Source organism: Loxodonta africana, chromosome 22 (genome assembly GCF_030014295.1).
Source record: "Loxodonta africana isolate mLoxAfr1 chromosome 22, mLoxAfr1.hap2, whole genome shotgun sequence".
Taxonomy (NCBI): Eukaryota; Metazoa; Chordata; class Mammalia; order Proboscidea; family Elephantidae; genus Loxodonta; species Loxodonta africana.
The window spans coordinates 38035186-38051750 of NC_087363.1; the positions used below are offsets into that span (position 1 = coordinate 38035186).

The following is a 16565-nucleotide window of genomic DNA, read 5'->3' on the forward strand; positions in this document are numbered from 1 at the left end:
CATTCCCTTAATAGTATCTTTTGATGCAAAAAGTTTTTAATTTGGATTAAGTCCAATTTTTAAATTTCTGTTGTCTTATTGTGCTTTGGGTTTCCTATCTAAAACCATTGCCAAATCCAAGGTCATAAAGATTTACTCCTACATTTTCTTCTAAAGGTTTATAGTTTTTACTTTTAGAGTTAGGTCTTGATATGTTTTAAGGTAGAGTGTGAGATGATTCATTGGTGATCCATATGCATATGGTTATCCAGTTGTCCCAGCACCATTTGTTGAAGACACTATTTCTCCATTGAATGGTCTTGTCACTCTGTTGAAAATGAATTGACCATAGATGTATGCATTTATTTCTGGATTCTCAATTCTCTTCTATTGATCTATTTGTCTACTCTGATGCCAGTACCACACTATTTTTAATTACTGTAGCTTTGTAGTGAGTTTTGAAATCCGGAAATATGAGTCTTCCCTTTGTTTTTCTTTTTCAAGATTGTTTTGGCCATTTGGGGCATTTGGGGTTCCTTGTAATTCCATATGTATTTGAGGATCAACTTTTCCCCATTTCTGAAAAAAAAAATAGGGATTTTGATAGGCATTACATTGAACCTCAATTACTTTGAGGAGTATTGTCATCTTAACAATATTAAGTCTTTCAATCCATGAGCACAGGATGTCTTTCGATTTATTTAGATACTCTTTAATTTCTACCAACAATGTTTTCTAGCTTTTAGCATACAAGTCTTTCACTTCCTTGGTTAAATTTATTCCTAAGTATTTTATTATTTTTGATGCTTGTTATAGATCGAATTGTGTCTGCCCAAAATGTGTGTCAACTTGGCTAGGCCATGATTCCCAGTATTGTGTGGTTGTCCTCCATTTTGTGATCTGATATAATTATCCCATGCTTTGCAAATTCCAGCCTCTATGATATTAATGAGGCAGGATTAGAGGCAGTTAATTTAACAAGGCAGGATACAGTCTGTAGAATGAGATTGTATCTTGACTCAATCTCTTTTGAGATATAAAAGAGAGATGTGAGCAGAGAGGAGAGGGACCTCATTACTACCAAGCAAGAAGAGCCAGGAATGGAGCATGTCTTTTGGACCCAAGGTCTCTGTGCTGAGAACTTCTGAGACCAGGGGAAGATTGATGACAAGGACCTTCCCAAAAGCCGACAGAGAAAAAAACTGTCCCCTAGAGCTGGCACCCTGAATTCAGACTTCTAGCCTCCCAAATTGTGGAAGAGTAAATTTCTGTTTGTTAAAGCCATCCACTTGTGGTATTTTTGTTATACCAGCACTAGATAATTAAGACAATGCTATTGCAAATGAAATTGTTTTCTTAATTTCCTTTTGGATTGTTCATTGCTAATGTATAGAAATACAATTGATTTTGTGTGTTGATTTTGTTTTGTGGATTCTTAAGAATTTTCTATATATAAGATCATGCCATCTGTCAACAGAGATAATTTTACTTCTTCCTTTCCAATTTGGATGCCCTTTATTTCTTTTTCTTGCCTAGTAGTTCTGGTTAGAACTTCCAGTACAATGTTGAATAGAAGTGATGAAAGCGCACGTTCTTGTCTTGTTCCTGATCCCAGGAACAAGCTTCTAGACTTTTACCATTGATTATGATATTATCTGTGGGTTTTTCATAAATTCCCTTTATCATTGTTTTGTTTTGTGTTTTTTTTTTTAACTTTATTTTTGATGAAAATATACACAGCAAGACCTGCTCCCATTCCACAGTTTCTAGACATACTGGTAAGTGATGTTGGCTACATTCTTCACTTTGTGTCAACATTCTCATTATTTCTGTTCTAGTTGTTTCACTTCCATTTACTTAATCTTTCTGCCCCCAACCTTCATATGTGTTTTAAAATAGCTATTGATCCTTTGGTCTTATGTGGGTGTGTGTGTGTGTATATGTATATATATATATATATATATATATATATATATATATATAATATTAAGATATTAAGTGATTTTATCATGAAAGGGTGTTGGATTTTATCAAATGCTTTTTCTGCTTCAATTGAAATTGAACTGAAATAAATTCATGTGATTTTTCCCTTCATTATCTTAATGTGATGTATTATATTCATTTATTTTATGTTGAATCACCCTTGCATCCCTGGGATATACCCATGTGGTTGTAGTGTATAAATAATATGCTGCTGGTTTCAATTTGCTAATATTTTTACATCTGTATTTATAAGAAATATTGGTATGTAGTTTTCTTTTCTTATGAAGTCTTTGTCTTTGGTATAAGGGTAATACTGTTCTCACATAATGAGTAAGTGTTCCTTTTCTTCTGTTTTTAGAAGTTTTCAAGGAGTTAATTTTTTTCCATTTTTTTAAAAATAATTTTTATTGAGCTTTAAGTGAACGTTTACAAATCAAGTCAGTCTGTCACATATAAGCTTATATACACCTTACTCCTTACTCCCACTTACTCTCCCCCTAATGAGTCAGCCCTTCCAGTCTATCCTTTCATGACAATTTTGCCAGTTTCTAACCCTCTCTACCCTGCTATCTCCCCTCCAGACAGGAGATGCCAACACAGTCTCAAGTGTCCACCCGATACAAGTAGCTCTCTCTTCATCAGCATCTCTCTCCTACCCATTGTCCAGTCCCTTCCATGTCTGATGAGTTGTCTTCGGGAATGGTTCCTGTCCTGGGCCAACAGAAGGTTTGGGGACCATGACCGCCGGGATTCCTCTAGTCTCAGTCAGACCATTAAGTCTGTCTTTTTGTGAGAATTTGGGGTCTGCATCCCACTGATCTCCTGCTCCCTCAGGGGTTCTCTGTTGTGCTCCCTGTCAGGGCAGTCATGGGTTGTGGCCGGCACCATCTAGTTCTTCTGGTCTCAGGATGATGTAAAACTCTGGTTCATGTGGCCCTTTCTGTCTCTTGGGCTCTTAGTTATCGTGTGACCTTGGTGTTCTTGTTCTTCATTCTCCTTTGCTCCAGGTGGGTTGAGACCCGTTGATGCATCTAAATGGCCGCTTGTTAGCATTTAAGACCCCAGACGCCACATTTCAAAGTGGGATGCAGAATGTTTTCACAATAGTATTATTTTGCCAATTGACTTAGAAGTTCCCTTAAGCCATAGTCCCCAAACCCCTGCCCTTGCTCCGCTGACCTTTGAAGCATTCAGTTTATCCCGGAAACTTCTTTGCTTTTGGTCCAGTCCATTTGAGCTGACCTTCCATGTATCGAGTATTGTCCGTCCCTTCACCTAAAATAGTTCTTATCTACTAACTAATCAGTAAATAACCCTCTCCCGCCTTCCTTCCCTCCCCTCCTCGTAACCACAAAAGAATGTGTTCTTCTCAGTTTATACTATTTCTCAAGATCTTATAACAGTGGTCTTATAACAATATTTGTCCTTTTGCCTCTGACTAATTTCACTCAGCATAATGCCTTCCAGGTTCCTCCATGTTATGAAATGTTTCACAGATTCCTCACTGTTCTTTATCGATGTGTAGTATTCCATTGTGTGAATATACCACAATTTATTTAACCATTCATCCGTTGATGGACACCTTGGTTGCTTCCAGCTTTTTGCTATTGTAAACAGAGCTGCAATAAACATGGGTGTGCATATATCTGTTCGTGTGAAGGCTCTTATTACTCTAGGGTATATTCTAAGGAGTGGGATTTCTGGGTTGTATGGTAGTTCTATTTCTAACTTTTTAAGAAAATGCCAGATAGATTTCCAAAGTGGTTGTACCATTTTACATTCCCACCAGCAGTGTATAAGAGTTCCAATCTCTCCGCAGCCTCTCCAACATCTATTGTTTTGTGTTTTTTGGATTAATGCCAGCCTTGATGCAGTGAGATGGAATCTCATCGTGGTTTTAATTTGCATTTCTCTAATGGCTAATGATCGAGAGCATTTTCTCATGTGTCTGTTAGCTGCCTGAATATCTTCTTTAGTGAAGTGTGTGTTCATATCCTTTGCCCACTTCTTGATTGGGTTGTTTGTCTTTTTGTGGTTGAGTTTTAACAGAATCATATAGATTTTAGAGATCAGGCACTGGTCGGAGATGTCATAACTGAAAATTCTTTCCCAATCTGTAGGTGGTCTTTTTACTCTTTTGGTGAAGTCTTTAGATGAGCATAGGTGTTTGATTTTTAGGAGCTCCCAGTTATCTGGTTTCTCTTTGTCATTTTTGGTAATATTTTGTATTCTGTTTATGCCTTGAATTAGGGCTCCTAACGTTGTCCCAATTTTTTCTTCCATGATCTTTATCGTTTTAGTCTTTATGTTTAGGTCTTTGATCCACTTGGAGTTAGTTTTTGTGCGTGGTGTGAGGTATGGGTCCTGTTTCATTTTTTTGCAAATGGATATCCAGTTATGCCAGCACCATTTGTTAAAAAGACCATCTTTTCCCCAATTAACTGACACTGGGCCTTCGTCAAATATCAGCTGTTCATATGTGGATGGATTTATATCTGGGTTCTCAATTCTGTTCCATTGGTCTATGTGTCTGTTGTTGTACCAGTACCAGGCTGTTTTGACTACTGTGGCTGTATAATAGGTTCTGAAATCAGGTAGAGTGAGGCCTCCCACTTTCTTCTTCTTTTTCAGTAATGCTTTACTTATCCGAGGCTTCTTTCCCTTCCATATGAAGTTGGTGATTTGTTTCTCCACCACATTAAAAAATGTCATTGGAATTTGCATCAGAATTGCATTGTATGTATAGATGGCTTTTGGTAGAATAGACATTTTTACTATGTTAAGTCTTCCTATCCATGAGCAAGGTATGTTTTTCCACTTAAGTAGGTCCTTTTTATTTTCTTGCAGTAGTTCTTTGTAGTTTTGTTTGTATAGGTCCTTTACATCTTTGGTAAGATTTATTCCTAAGTATTTTATCTTCTTGGGGGCTACTGTGAATGGTATGGATTTGGTGATTTCCTCTTCGATGTTCTTTTTGTGGATGTAGAGGAATCCAAGTGATTTTTGTGTGTTTATCTTATAACCTGAGACTCTGCCAAACTCTTCTATTAGTTTCAGTAGTTTTCTGGAGGATTCTTTAGGGTTTTCTGTGTATAAGATCATGTCATCTGCAAATAGAGATAATTTTACTTCCTCCTTGCCAATCCGGATGCCCTTTATTTCTTTGTCTAGCCTAATTGCTCTGGCTAGGACTTCTAGCACAATGTTGAATAAGAGCGATGATAAAGGGCATCCTTGTCTGGTTCCCGTTCTCAAGGGAAATGCTTTCAAGCTCTCTCAAGGAGTTAATTTTTTAATTAACTCTTTAATAGAGCTCACCAATGAAAGCATCTAGTCCTAGGCTTTCTTTGTTGGAGGATTTTTTTTTTTTTTTTTAACTAATTCAATCTCTTTTACTTGTCATAGGTTTATTTAGATTTTCTGATTCTTCTCAAGTCAGTTTTGGTAGTTTGTGTCTTTCTAGGACTAGCTTATCTAATTTGTTGGCATACAATTGTTGATTGTATTTTCTTATCATCCTTTTTATTTCTTTAAGATCAGTAGTAATATCCTTACTTTTTTTCTAATAATTTGAGTCTTCTCTCTTATTTTTTCAATCTAACTAAAGGTTTGTCAATTTTGTTGATCTTTTGAAAAAAACAACTTTTGATTTCATTGATTGTCTCTATTGTTCTTCTATTCTCTATTTTGTTTGTCTCCACTCTAATCTTTATTATTTACTTCATTCTGATTGCTTTGGGTTTAGTTTTCTCCAATTAAGATTTGGAAGTTCTTAAGTTAGAAGTTTGGGTTATTGATTTCACATCTTTATTCTTTATTAATGTAAGCGTTATAGCTAACAAGTTTTCTCTGAACACTGCACTTATTTCATCCCATAAATTTTGGTATGTTGTATTTTCATTTTCATTTCATCTCAAAGTACTTTCTAATTTCCCTTGTGATTTATTGTTTGGTTTATTTATTGGTTAAGAAGGAGCTGTTTAATTTCCCCATATATTTGAATTTTTCTAAATATCCTTCTATTATTGATTTCTAGTTTAATTCCATTGTGACACCCAGAGCTCAACAGGACTACCTTGTTTTTCCAGGTCTTGTAAGTTTTCTGCCTTTGACAGGATGCAGTCTTACCACTTTTCTATCATTTATCTTCATGAAAAATGTTTGAGTGTTCCTTCTCTGACAGGTTTCTGCTTTATACTTTCACAGGTTTACTGTATTTTGCATGATTTCTATGTTTTTAAATTTATTGAGACTTGTTTTTTGGCCTAATATATGATCTATTCTGGAGAATGTTTCATGTGCACTTGAGAAAAATCTGTATCCTTTTGTTGGCTAGAGTTAGGCCTCAGTGGTTAGAGTTAGGCCTAATTGGTTTATACTTTTTAAGTTCTCTGTTTCATTGTTAAACTTCTGTTTAGTTGTTCTACCCATTATTGAGAATCAGGTATTGAAGCCTCCAATGATTATTTTAGATCTATTTATTTCTTCCTTCAACTCTGTCAATTTTTGCATTATATATTTTTGGGCTCTGATGTTAGGTGTGCTTATGTATTTAATTGTTTTATCTTCTTGAGGGATTGACCTTTTCCTCAACATATAATGTCCTTTGTCTCATTACAATCTTTGACTTAAAGTCTATTTTTGTCTGGTATTAGTATAGCTACCTCTGCCCACTTTGGTTACTCTTTGCATAGAATATATTTTTCCATCCTTTCGCTTTCAAGCCAATTGTGTCTTTGGATCCAAAATGAGGCTCTTGTAGACATCATAGGTGCCTCATGTTTATGTATATATGCTGCCAGTCCCTACCTTCTGGTTGTAGAGTTTAATCCACTAAAAGTAACTACTGATATGAAAGGCTCGCTGCTGCCATTTACTGTTTTCTGTATGTCTTATCTCTTTTTCTTCCTCATTTCCTCCTTTTGTGTTTGATTTTTTATTTTTCGCTCTTTCAATTTCCCTCTCATTTCCTTTTCTGTATTTTGAAATTAATTTTCTCAGTTCTTTTCCTGATAATTACAATCGATAAACCAACTAGTTTGAATTAATACCAGCTTAACTTCAATAGTATTTTTTTTTTTTTTAACTTCAATAGTATACAAAACGCTGCTGTCATACAGCTCCATTCTTCCCCCCATGATGGTTAAGGTTGTGTGTCAACTTGGGTGGGCCATGATTCTCAGTGGTTTGGAAGTTATGATGTAGCTTGGCAGCTATGTAATAATGTAATTACCTCCATAATGAGATCTGATGTAATCACTTCCATGATGAGATCTGCTACATCTGCCAGTCAGTTGAAAGGGAGTTTCCTTGGAGGTGTGGCCTGCATCCAATATATGGTGGACCTTCTGGCAAAGCTCACTGGCTTTTGCTCATTGTGGATCCTCATCTGGCCTCCAGTTCTTGGGACTTGAGTTAGCAGCTTACCTGCTGATATTGGAATTCGTCAGCCTCTGCAGCCTGTGAGCCAGTGGACTGCCATCTTACCTGCCGATCTTGGGATTCATCAGCCTCTGTAGCCTCTGAGCCAGAAATCTGCTGTCTGACCTGCTGGTCTTGGGTTCACCAGCCCCTGCAGCTACATGTGTCAGGAGATGCCTCCAGCCTGACCCACAGACTTGGGACTTTCTAACCTCTACAACCGTGTGAGCCATTTCCTTGATATAAACCTCTCTCTATAGACAGATGGAAACCCTGGTGGCATAGTGGTTGAGTGCTACGGCTGCTAACCAAGAGGTCAGCAGTTCAAATCCGCCAGGTGCTCCTTGGAAACTCTATGGTGCAGTTCTACTCTGTTCTATATGGTCACTACGAGTCAGAATTGACTCGACAGCAGTGGGTTTATAGATAGATAGATAGATTACATAGAAAGGTATAGATGCATTTCACTAGTTTTGCTCCTCTAGAGAACTCAGCCTAAGACACACCTTATGTTGTTTTTATCAGAAATTACACTTTTATATATATATTTGTGTAGTTACCTTTATTGATTTTTATTTTTTTATAGCTTTGTATTACTGTCTAGTGTCCTTTCATTACAGCTTGAAGGACTCCCTTTAGCATTTCTTGTTGGGCTCATCTACTAGTGATAAACTTTCTCAGCTTTTGTTTATCTGGGTATGTCTTAAATTCTCTTTAGTTAAAAAAATTTATTGTGGTTATATATATATATATTTTTAAATTTTTTGTTGTGATAAAATATATACAACAGAACATTTTCCATTTTAACCACTTTTAAGTGTACGATTCAGTGACATTAGTTATATTTACAATGGTGTACAACCATTACTGCTCTCTATTTCCAGAATCTTTTCATTACCCCAAACAGAAACTAAGTATTCATGAAGCAATAACTTTCCATCCCCCTTTCTCCCAGCTCCTGGTAAGCACTAATCTACTTTGTTCTTTATGCATTTGTCTATTCTAGATATTTCATGTAAGTTCTCCTCAATTTTTGAGGAATGGTTTTGCTTGATGTAGAATTATTGGATGACAGTTTTTTTTTTTCCTTTCAGCACTTTAAATATGTCATCCCACTGTCTTCTGCCTTCTGTAGTTTCTGATGAAAAACCCACCTTTAATCTTACTGAAGATCCCTTGTACATGACGAGTTTCTTCTCTTGCTGCTTTTGATATTCTCTCCTTGTTCTTCTACAGTTTGATTATAATGTGTTTCAGTGTGGATCTCTTTGAGTTTATCCTACTTGAAGTTCATTGAGATTCTTGGATGCATAGATTCATGTCTTTCATAAAATTTGGGAAATTTTCAGCCATTATTTTTTAAAATATTCTTTCTGAACCTTTCTCTCCTCTCCTTTTGGGACTCGTATTAGGCACATGTTGGTACACTTGGTGGTGTCCCACAGATCCCTTAGGCTCTGTTCAGTTTTATTTATTTATCTTCATTTCTAATCCTGAGACTGGAAAATCTCAATTGATCTGTCTTCAAGTTTGCGGATTCTTTCTTCTACTGCTCTTATCTTCTGTTAAACATCTCCAGTGAGTTTTTTCATTTAGTTGTTGTACTTTTCAGCTCCAGATTTTCCATTTGGCTAATTTTATAATTTCTATCTCTGTACCATGACTATCAATTTAGTGAGGCATTGTTCTTATGATTTCCTTCAGTTCTTTGTTAAGTTTCCTTTAGCTCTTTGATCATACTTAAGACAGTTGATTTAAGGTCTTTACCTAGTAAGCCCAGTGTCTGAATTTCCTCAGGGGGATGATTTCTATAAAAATCTGTTTTTCCTTTGAATAGGTCATACATACTTTCTTCTTTTTGTTAGAAACTGAATATTTTGAATATTATAATGCCATAACTCTTGAAATTCTCCTCTCTTCCCAGGTTTTGTTGTTGCTGATTGTGGTAATTTGTGGTTGTTTGTTTGTTTAGTAGCATTTCTAAACTATTTTATATAAAGACTGTATTCTTTGTCATGTGTGGTCACTGAAGTCTCTGTTCTGTTAGCTTAATGATCAGTGCTAGTGAATTCACAGAGATTTCCTTAAATGTCTGGAGCCATAAACAAACAAACAACAAGGACCAAAAAGGAAAAAAATACTCTCCCAGTCTTTGCAGATTAGCTCAGAGTTGAGGCACTCCTTCAATGCTTAGCCAGGTGAAGCATTGCAACTCTGTCTTAGCTTTCACTTTCTGCTGTGAAGAACCTAAAGATTAGCCAGATGTGAAAGCTTAGGGTCTTCTCAGGTTTTTTCTTAGCATGTGTCTAGCCCCTTTCCAGATTCACTGGTATACGTGGGAGCTTTTCAAAGCCCTTTTTTTTTTTTTTTCAAAGCCCTTACTCCCCCATATATCTCCTTCTACAACCTCTTACTTCCTAAGCATTCCAGTCCATCTCCTGCTTGCCTAGTCTGTTATCCTTTGCCTCAGGTGGTTGCATTTAGTACATACCTTTAAGTGCTTTCAACAAACACCACTGGGGAGGCTGTTCCAACCCTGAGAAAGTTCTGAGAGAGGTGAAACAAAGGCAAGCCTCTCAGCTGATCCCTCAGGAGCCACCAGACAGATCAAAATCTCCCATCACAATTCTCTCTGGCACCAGCAAGCCACACTAGGAATGCATGCTGCTATCCCTATGGCTAGCTCTGGGCTAGGGAATAGGGGATGATATGCAGTTAAGTAAAAACTCCACAATACTCTCTTACCAAAATTTAACAGTTTCTTTCTTAAGCACTTTTCTGGTTGTTTTAAGGTTTTTGTTTTTGTTTTTAAATTAGATCCCAGAGCTCAGAAAAATTAGATTTGGAAGTTTTTTCTAGGTTGTTTCTTTAGTGGAGGAGCAGATTTTTGGAGTTCCCTTGGCTGACATTTTTGGTAATGTCACCAAGCATTACTTTTATCCCTGTTTTTCATATGAGAAAATTGAGGCTCAGAGGGGTTATTTAAACTTGTTCAGGGTTTCAGAATTTAGTATTAGAGCCAGGATCTAAACCCAAGTGGTCCGACTTGAGCTTATCCTCACAGCCACAGTGCTTCACAGATTTTGACTGAGCCTCTTACAGCTGGGGATACAACATGCAAAACACACAACCCTGCCCTCTAGGAATTGCGTAGTGTCAGAGAAGGTTGTGAACACAACAAGAAAAAAATTATCAGTGCTATTTGAGAGGCACAGAGGGATGAGGAAATGCAGAAGGGGCAGAAGCCATTTCCCGTGGAGGGACCGGGGAAGCTGTGTGGAAAAGGTTGGCAGGCTCTGCCATTATAGCAATAATCAGCAGTCATTGAGCATTGGCTCTCTGTCGGGCACTTCAGACACTTGACCTTATTGAGTTCTCATAAGGTATGTCCCTATATGACATCTGAGGCTCAGAGAGGTGAAGCAAATTATTCAGGTCACATGGCTCAGGGGTGGTTGGACTGGGATTGCAAACCAGGTTAAAGGGACTCTAAAGATTGTGTCTTTTTAATGTTTCAAATATGACTCTCTGTTGAGCCCTGCACCAGAGGGCTTGCACCCTGAGCAGGGTAAAGGAAGAGAAGCTCTCATGAGGTGGGTATGGTATTTTTCAGCTGGCAGGAAAAGATTTAGTGTAGTGGACCCCAGTGCTAACCACTGAAATTCATTTACATAATGTAATTCCTGCACACAAGACAGTAGCTGGCAACACCATGGCCTTGTGAGTCAGGACAAATGCTTCTTGGGGGCTCCTTAGTAGGAAATGAGCAGGGAGACATTGCCGACCCTCCTAGACTGGCCACAAGGGGCGTAGCCTGACAGTGTTAGAAATATCACTGGCTTAGGAGTTCAGACAATGACTCTGCCATTTCTTTGTGGAGTGGTCCTGGGAAGGCCATTTCTCTGCACCTTAAGTTTCTCATCTGTAGGGTGGCCAACTCATCCTGGCTCGCCTGAGACTTTCTTGGTTTTAGTACTGAAGGTCCCATGTCCCAGGAAACACCTCGGACCCAGGGAAACCCTACTCATCTGTGAGATGGGGATAATACTTCCTACCACAGGGTTGTCGAGAGGAATAGAAAGAAGATACATGAAAGCACTCGGCATGTGGTTGTGTTCCATGATAGTTTAATCGTTACTTATGCAAAATGCAGGGAAGGTCATTGAAGAGGATGAATGATGTACTCAATAGCTAAGACTTTGACATGTAGACTTGCTTCCCATGGGGCACCTGGGAACAGAACCGGGAGAGCTTTCTGTTAGTTCCACTTGACCATTTCTACCAGCTATCCCTCTGGAAACATCGCCATGTGTCAGATCCCTACGTGCTGCAGAGGGAGAGCCATCACCTGGCTCTTTAACGATGTGCCCAACTTCTCCTTCCTGGCCCTGTTCAACGCTGAAGGCCAGGGCTGCGTTCAGTACAACACAAAAGCCCGGTGAGTGGGTTGTGGGAACCCTGGCCCCATGGAAGTGTCTCTAGGGGTGACAGAGGAGGGCACTAGGTGGCAACTAAGAATCTCTGGGAAAAGCAGGGGCCTTCCAGTGTCCAGAGGTGTAGGAAGGCAGGGAGACAGGGTCGAGGCAGTACCTACAGGGAAGTAGGTACTTGGAGGCTAGGCTCTTGCTTGCTGGATCCATGTTGCAGCCAATAAGAATGGCAGCTCCCCAAGTCCTACTCCACTTGGTAACTCCATGACACCTCACTCAATGCTAGAACATATAATCAAGATCTTGATTATTGGTTAGAATCATAGAAGAATTCTACTATGGAAAAATGTTCTATACCAGGAGTGAGTGGAGGAGAGGCTATGGACACCAGTTCTGTGGTGTCTTTTAAAAGAAGCACATAGTCTTGCTAGCCAAAGGTTGATTTTGTCCAGCCTTTCATCAGGAACTTAGAAGCAATTGCCTACTTTTGTATTATAGATGTTCCTGCTCCCACTTTTGTGCCCTGAGAGCTTGTATGCTCATGATCCTGGCACAAATTCCATTTCTTCCCCTCTTGGGTTTGACCTGAGTCCCCACCATCTCCCTCAGGCCTGCCCTCCTACAAAATCCCCCAGTAGCACCAAGTATTAAGGGTCCTCAGAGCATACTAGGCTGAGGAAGCAAGGTAAGCTGCAGGACTCCAAGTTTCCTCCAGCCTGGGACAGTGTCAGAGCCCTACCTGTAGAAGTAAGAGCTTTTTTCCATGGCCCAGTGGAAACTATTCATTTCTGTGTCTCTTCTAGCTGTCCATATGTCTTGGTCTTAGATGAGGAAGGTGGGACCACCAATGACCAAAAGGGCTACGTAGTCCACAAGTGGAGCTGGACTTCTAAGACAGAGACGTTGCTCTCCCTGGAATACAAGGTAATGGTAAGCAGCACAGGGTGGTGGGGGGGGGAGCAGCATTGAGCTCCTCCACCATAAGGAGTGCCTTGGCAGCCTTCTCTGGGCTGCTCAGCATTAAAAGCCACAGGACTACCTATAAGATAGGAACCCTGCCCTCAAGGAGCTCAGTCTCATTCAGAGGTTCCAAAATTGGTGTGTGGTGGCCCAGGGCTGGCTGAAGTAAAATTTTCACCAGCCTACAGAAACTGTTAGCTGTGATCTTTCTTGGTAATATCCTTCCTATTTTATTTTTATTATTACATTTTTATAGTTAAAATGTCCTTTATTTTATGAAATAACAATTACAGTAATTGATAATTTTATCTCTAATGTCTATACATGGCAGTAATAAAATTTTATTCAGTCATTCATCAAAGATTAAATAATTATTTAATGTTGAATTATTACTAATATTAAATAATAACAATAAATTTAATTTATTAACAAAGTAATTGAATGTGTTTGTCACTTTATCTAGGGCAGAGTTTCTCAACCTTGGCATATTGGTATTTTGGCTGGATAGTTCTCAGTGATGGGGGCCATCCTGTGCATTATAGGATGTTTTTCAGCATCCTTGGCCCCTACTCATTAGATGCCGGTAGTGGCCACTCAGTGTGACAACCAAAAATATCTCCAAACATTGGCAAATGTTCCCTAGGGGGCAAAATTGCCCCCAATTGGGAACCACTGATCTAGAAGATAGAAAGATAAACAAGACCCCCTCAAGGAACTCAAGAGTCTAGCGGACTAATAAGAACACAACTAGACAAGGATAAGAGCTGCGAGAGAGGCAAGCTTATAGGATTGGGATTCAGAGAAAGATCACAGAACATAGAATCAGCTCAAGGTGACCTCAGATTATGGACCCCAAGATAAGGATTACAAACATAAGCACTCTTAGAGTGCATGGAGGGGTGCAAGCATCCTAGCCCTAACCCTCTGTCTCTTACCCTTTCTGTTAATCCTGTACATTGGCCATTGGGTTTTCTCCTTATATTCTGCTTTCTTTAGATCACACCTCTGCTCAGAAATATTCAATCCCTTGAGTATGCCTCACGCTTACTATCCCCATAGCCTGAAATGCACCCCCTCTTCCTCTCTGCCAACTCAAACTTGCCTTCCTGCAAAGCCCTTCTCAGACTTCCCCTCTTTCATGGCACCCCAGCCCATACCCATTTCTCTCTTCTCACAGTGCCCACAGACTATATTAATCATTTCACAGTTAGTAATATAACGAAGAGGTTCTCAGCTCTGGCTGCATATCAGAATCACCTATAAAAACCAAAAACCCATTGCCATCAAGTCAATTCTGACTCATAGCAACTCTATAGGACAGAGTAAAACTCACCCATAGGGTTTCCAAGGAATGGCTGGTGAATTTGAACTGCTGACCTTTTGGTTTGCATCCGAATGCTTAACCATTATGCCACCGGGGCTCCCTACAGGACTTTAAAAAAATATAGATTCCCAAGCACAGATCCAGAGCAATTCTGATTCAGTTGGTTTATTATGAGTTCTGAATTTCTGTAGTTTTTTTAAAGTTCACAAATGTTTCTGATACTTGGCCAAGTCTGAGTCCCCAATATAAGGTTGTTGAGTTGTCTTAATATATATGTATGAAAAGTTTATAGTCCAAGAAGATTATAAATTAGTTGAAGGCAGGTACCATATTATGTGTTAATGTGGCCAAGTGGAAAGAGATCTGGGATGAGAGACTGAGGAGCCTACTACTAGTGTCAGCTTTTCCAGACTTTGGCTGTATGGCTTTGTGAAAACCACTTAGCTTGCAGCATCTAAATAAAGTGGGTAATGGAACCTGCCCTCTTGCCTCGCAGTGCTTTTGTGAGAATTAAATAGTGGAGGTGAAGATACTTTGACATCACTAAAGTATTTTAGCAGTGTATTTTAGCTCATTGTTTTATCCCCTGGAACTGTATATGAAACGTGCAACAGGTGCTGGGATAGTCAGGAACAGCCTGGAAGAGAAAGTGGCCCTTGAGTTGTAACATGAGTGTATGTGAGTATGATTGACATAAAGTGGAGAAGGAAGGAAGAATATTCTGGGTAGGGGGAGTAGCATTTGTAAAGGTTTGGAGTTGGGGCTCAGTGTGGCAACCTTGAAAGTTCACAAATGTTTCTTGTGAAAGAAAGGTGGGACCTGAGGTGTATAGTTTGCAGGTTGGGGGTGAAAAGCATTGGATGAAGGGCTCGCATGATGTCTGGAGGCTGCAGTGGCTAGTTTTTTGTTTTGTTTTTAACTCAGATATTTGCCATTTATAGTGTTCTTGATTCCTTCCTGAAAACCAAATTTTCCTCTGGTATAATTTTCCTTCAACCTGGAGAATTTTCTTCAGCATTTCTTGAAGTACATATCTGGCAACAAACTCTCAGTTTTCTTTTATGTCTTTGTTGAAGGATATTTTACTAGATATGGAATTCTGAGTTGACGGTTTCTGCCCCACCCCTCCCCCCGCCAGCACTTTGAAGATGTTGTTCCATTGTGTTCTGTCCTTCATAGTTTATGTAAGAAGTCTGGGGATTTTCAAATCACTGCCCGTTTTCTCTAGCTGCTTTCAAGATTTTCTCTTTTCTTGGTTTTCTAAGTTTGACTATGATGTGTCTAAGAGTGGTTGCCTTCATATTTATTCTATTTGGGTTTACTGAGCATCTTGAACCTGTAAATTCATGCATTTCACCAAATCTGGAAGTCTTCTGCCATTATTTTAGAAAAAAATTTTTGCTCCAATCTCTCACCTTTTCTTCTCAGAGTCCATTACACATATTTTAGAACTTTTGATATTGTCCAAAAGGTCCTAGCGGTTCTGTTCTTTTGTCAAAAATTTTCTCTTTACTTCTCAGATTGATTAGTTCTATTCATCTATATTCAAGTTCACTGACTTTCTTCTGTCATCTCAATTCTGCTATTATGCCAATCCTGTGAATTTTTTTTTAATTTTAGATATTATATTTTTCAGATCTAGAAATTCCATTTAGTTCTTTTTTATAGTTTCTATTTCTATGCTGAGATTTCCTATTTTTTCATTCATTACAAGTGTATTTTTCTACACTTCATTGAACATAGTTAAATTAGCTGCTTTAACTTCCTTGCCCAATAATTCCAATGTCTGGGCCATATCTGACAGGGTTGGCTTCTGTTGATTATCTGTTGTCTCGAGCATAGGTAACACTTTACTAGTTCTTCACATGTCACATAATTTGGATCGTATTCAGAACATGGCAAATGTTATGTTGTGGAGACTCTGAGTTCTATTATATTTCTCTGAAAAGTGTTGATACTCTGTTTTAACTGGCAATTAACTTGGTTAGACTCAAACTACAAACTCTGTCTCACAGTGGGCAGCAGCTCAAATCTAAGTTCAATTTTTGTTTGTTTTGCCCTACCCGTAAGCTGTTTTGAGTCTACCCTGTACATGCATGATTTCAGGGATTGGCCAGAAACTTGTGCAGTTTATAGGCAGAATTTGGAGCTCTCCTTCTCTGGCTCTGTCCATTCTTGAATTCCTTCCTCACTTTCCTCTGACTATAGTTGCACCATTTCTGTCCTCTGGCTCTTTAGGCCAGAAAGACAGTGGGTTTTCTATGAGAATTTTGGCCATGACTGTGGCCCACCCTCAGCCTAATAATGTAAATAATAAATGTAAAACAGAAACTCACACCATGCTGATCCCTTCTTTTAAGTTTTGACTCCCTTTCAAAATCTGCCTGCTTTTTTTTACAGGTAGCTGTTTTTGTATTTTTCAAGTTTTAGTAACCTGCATGAGGGTCATCCTGTTAGGAGCTGACTTT

The 16565-nt window shown here is 38.8% G+C and overlaps 1 protein-coding gene across 1 annotated transcript in view; it reads left to right on the top strand.

Annotated features, from left to right (window-relative positions):
• Window positions 1-16565, top strand: part of C22H3orf20 (chromosome 22 C3orf20 homolog) — an 86225-nt gene that overhangs the window by 25249 nt on the left and 44411 nt on the right. Inside the window, exons 6-7 of the mRNA XM_003409739.3 lie at window positions 11669-11821; window positions 12617-12737. Of these exons, the coding sequence (XP_003409787.1) occupies window positions 11669-11821; window positions 12617-12737 (274 nt within the window). The remainder of the gene's footprint in view (window positions 1-11668; window positions 11822-12616; window positions 12738-16565) is intronic.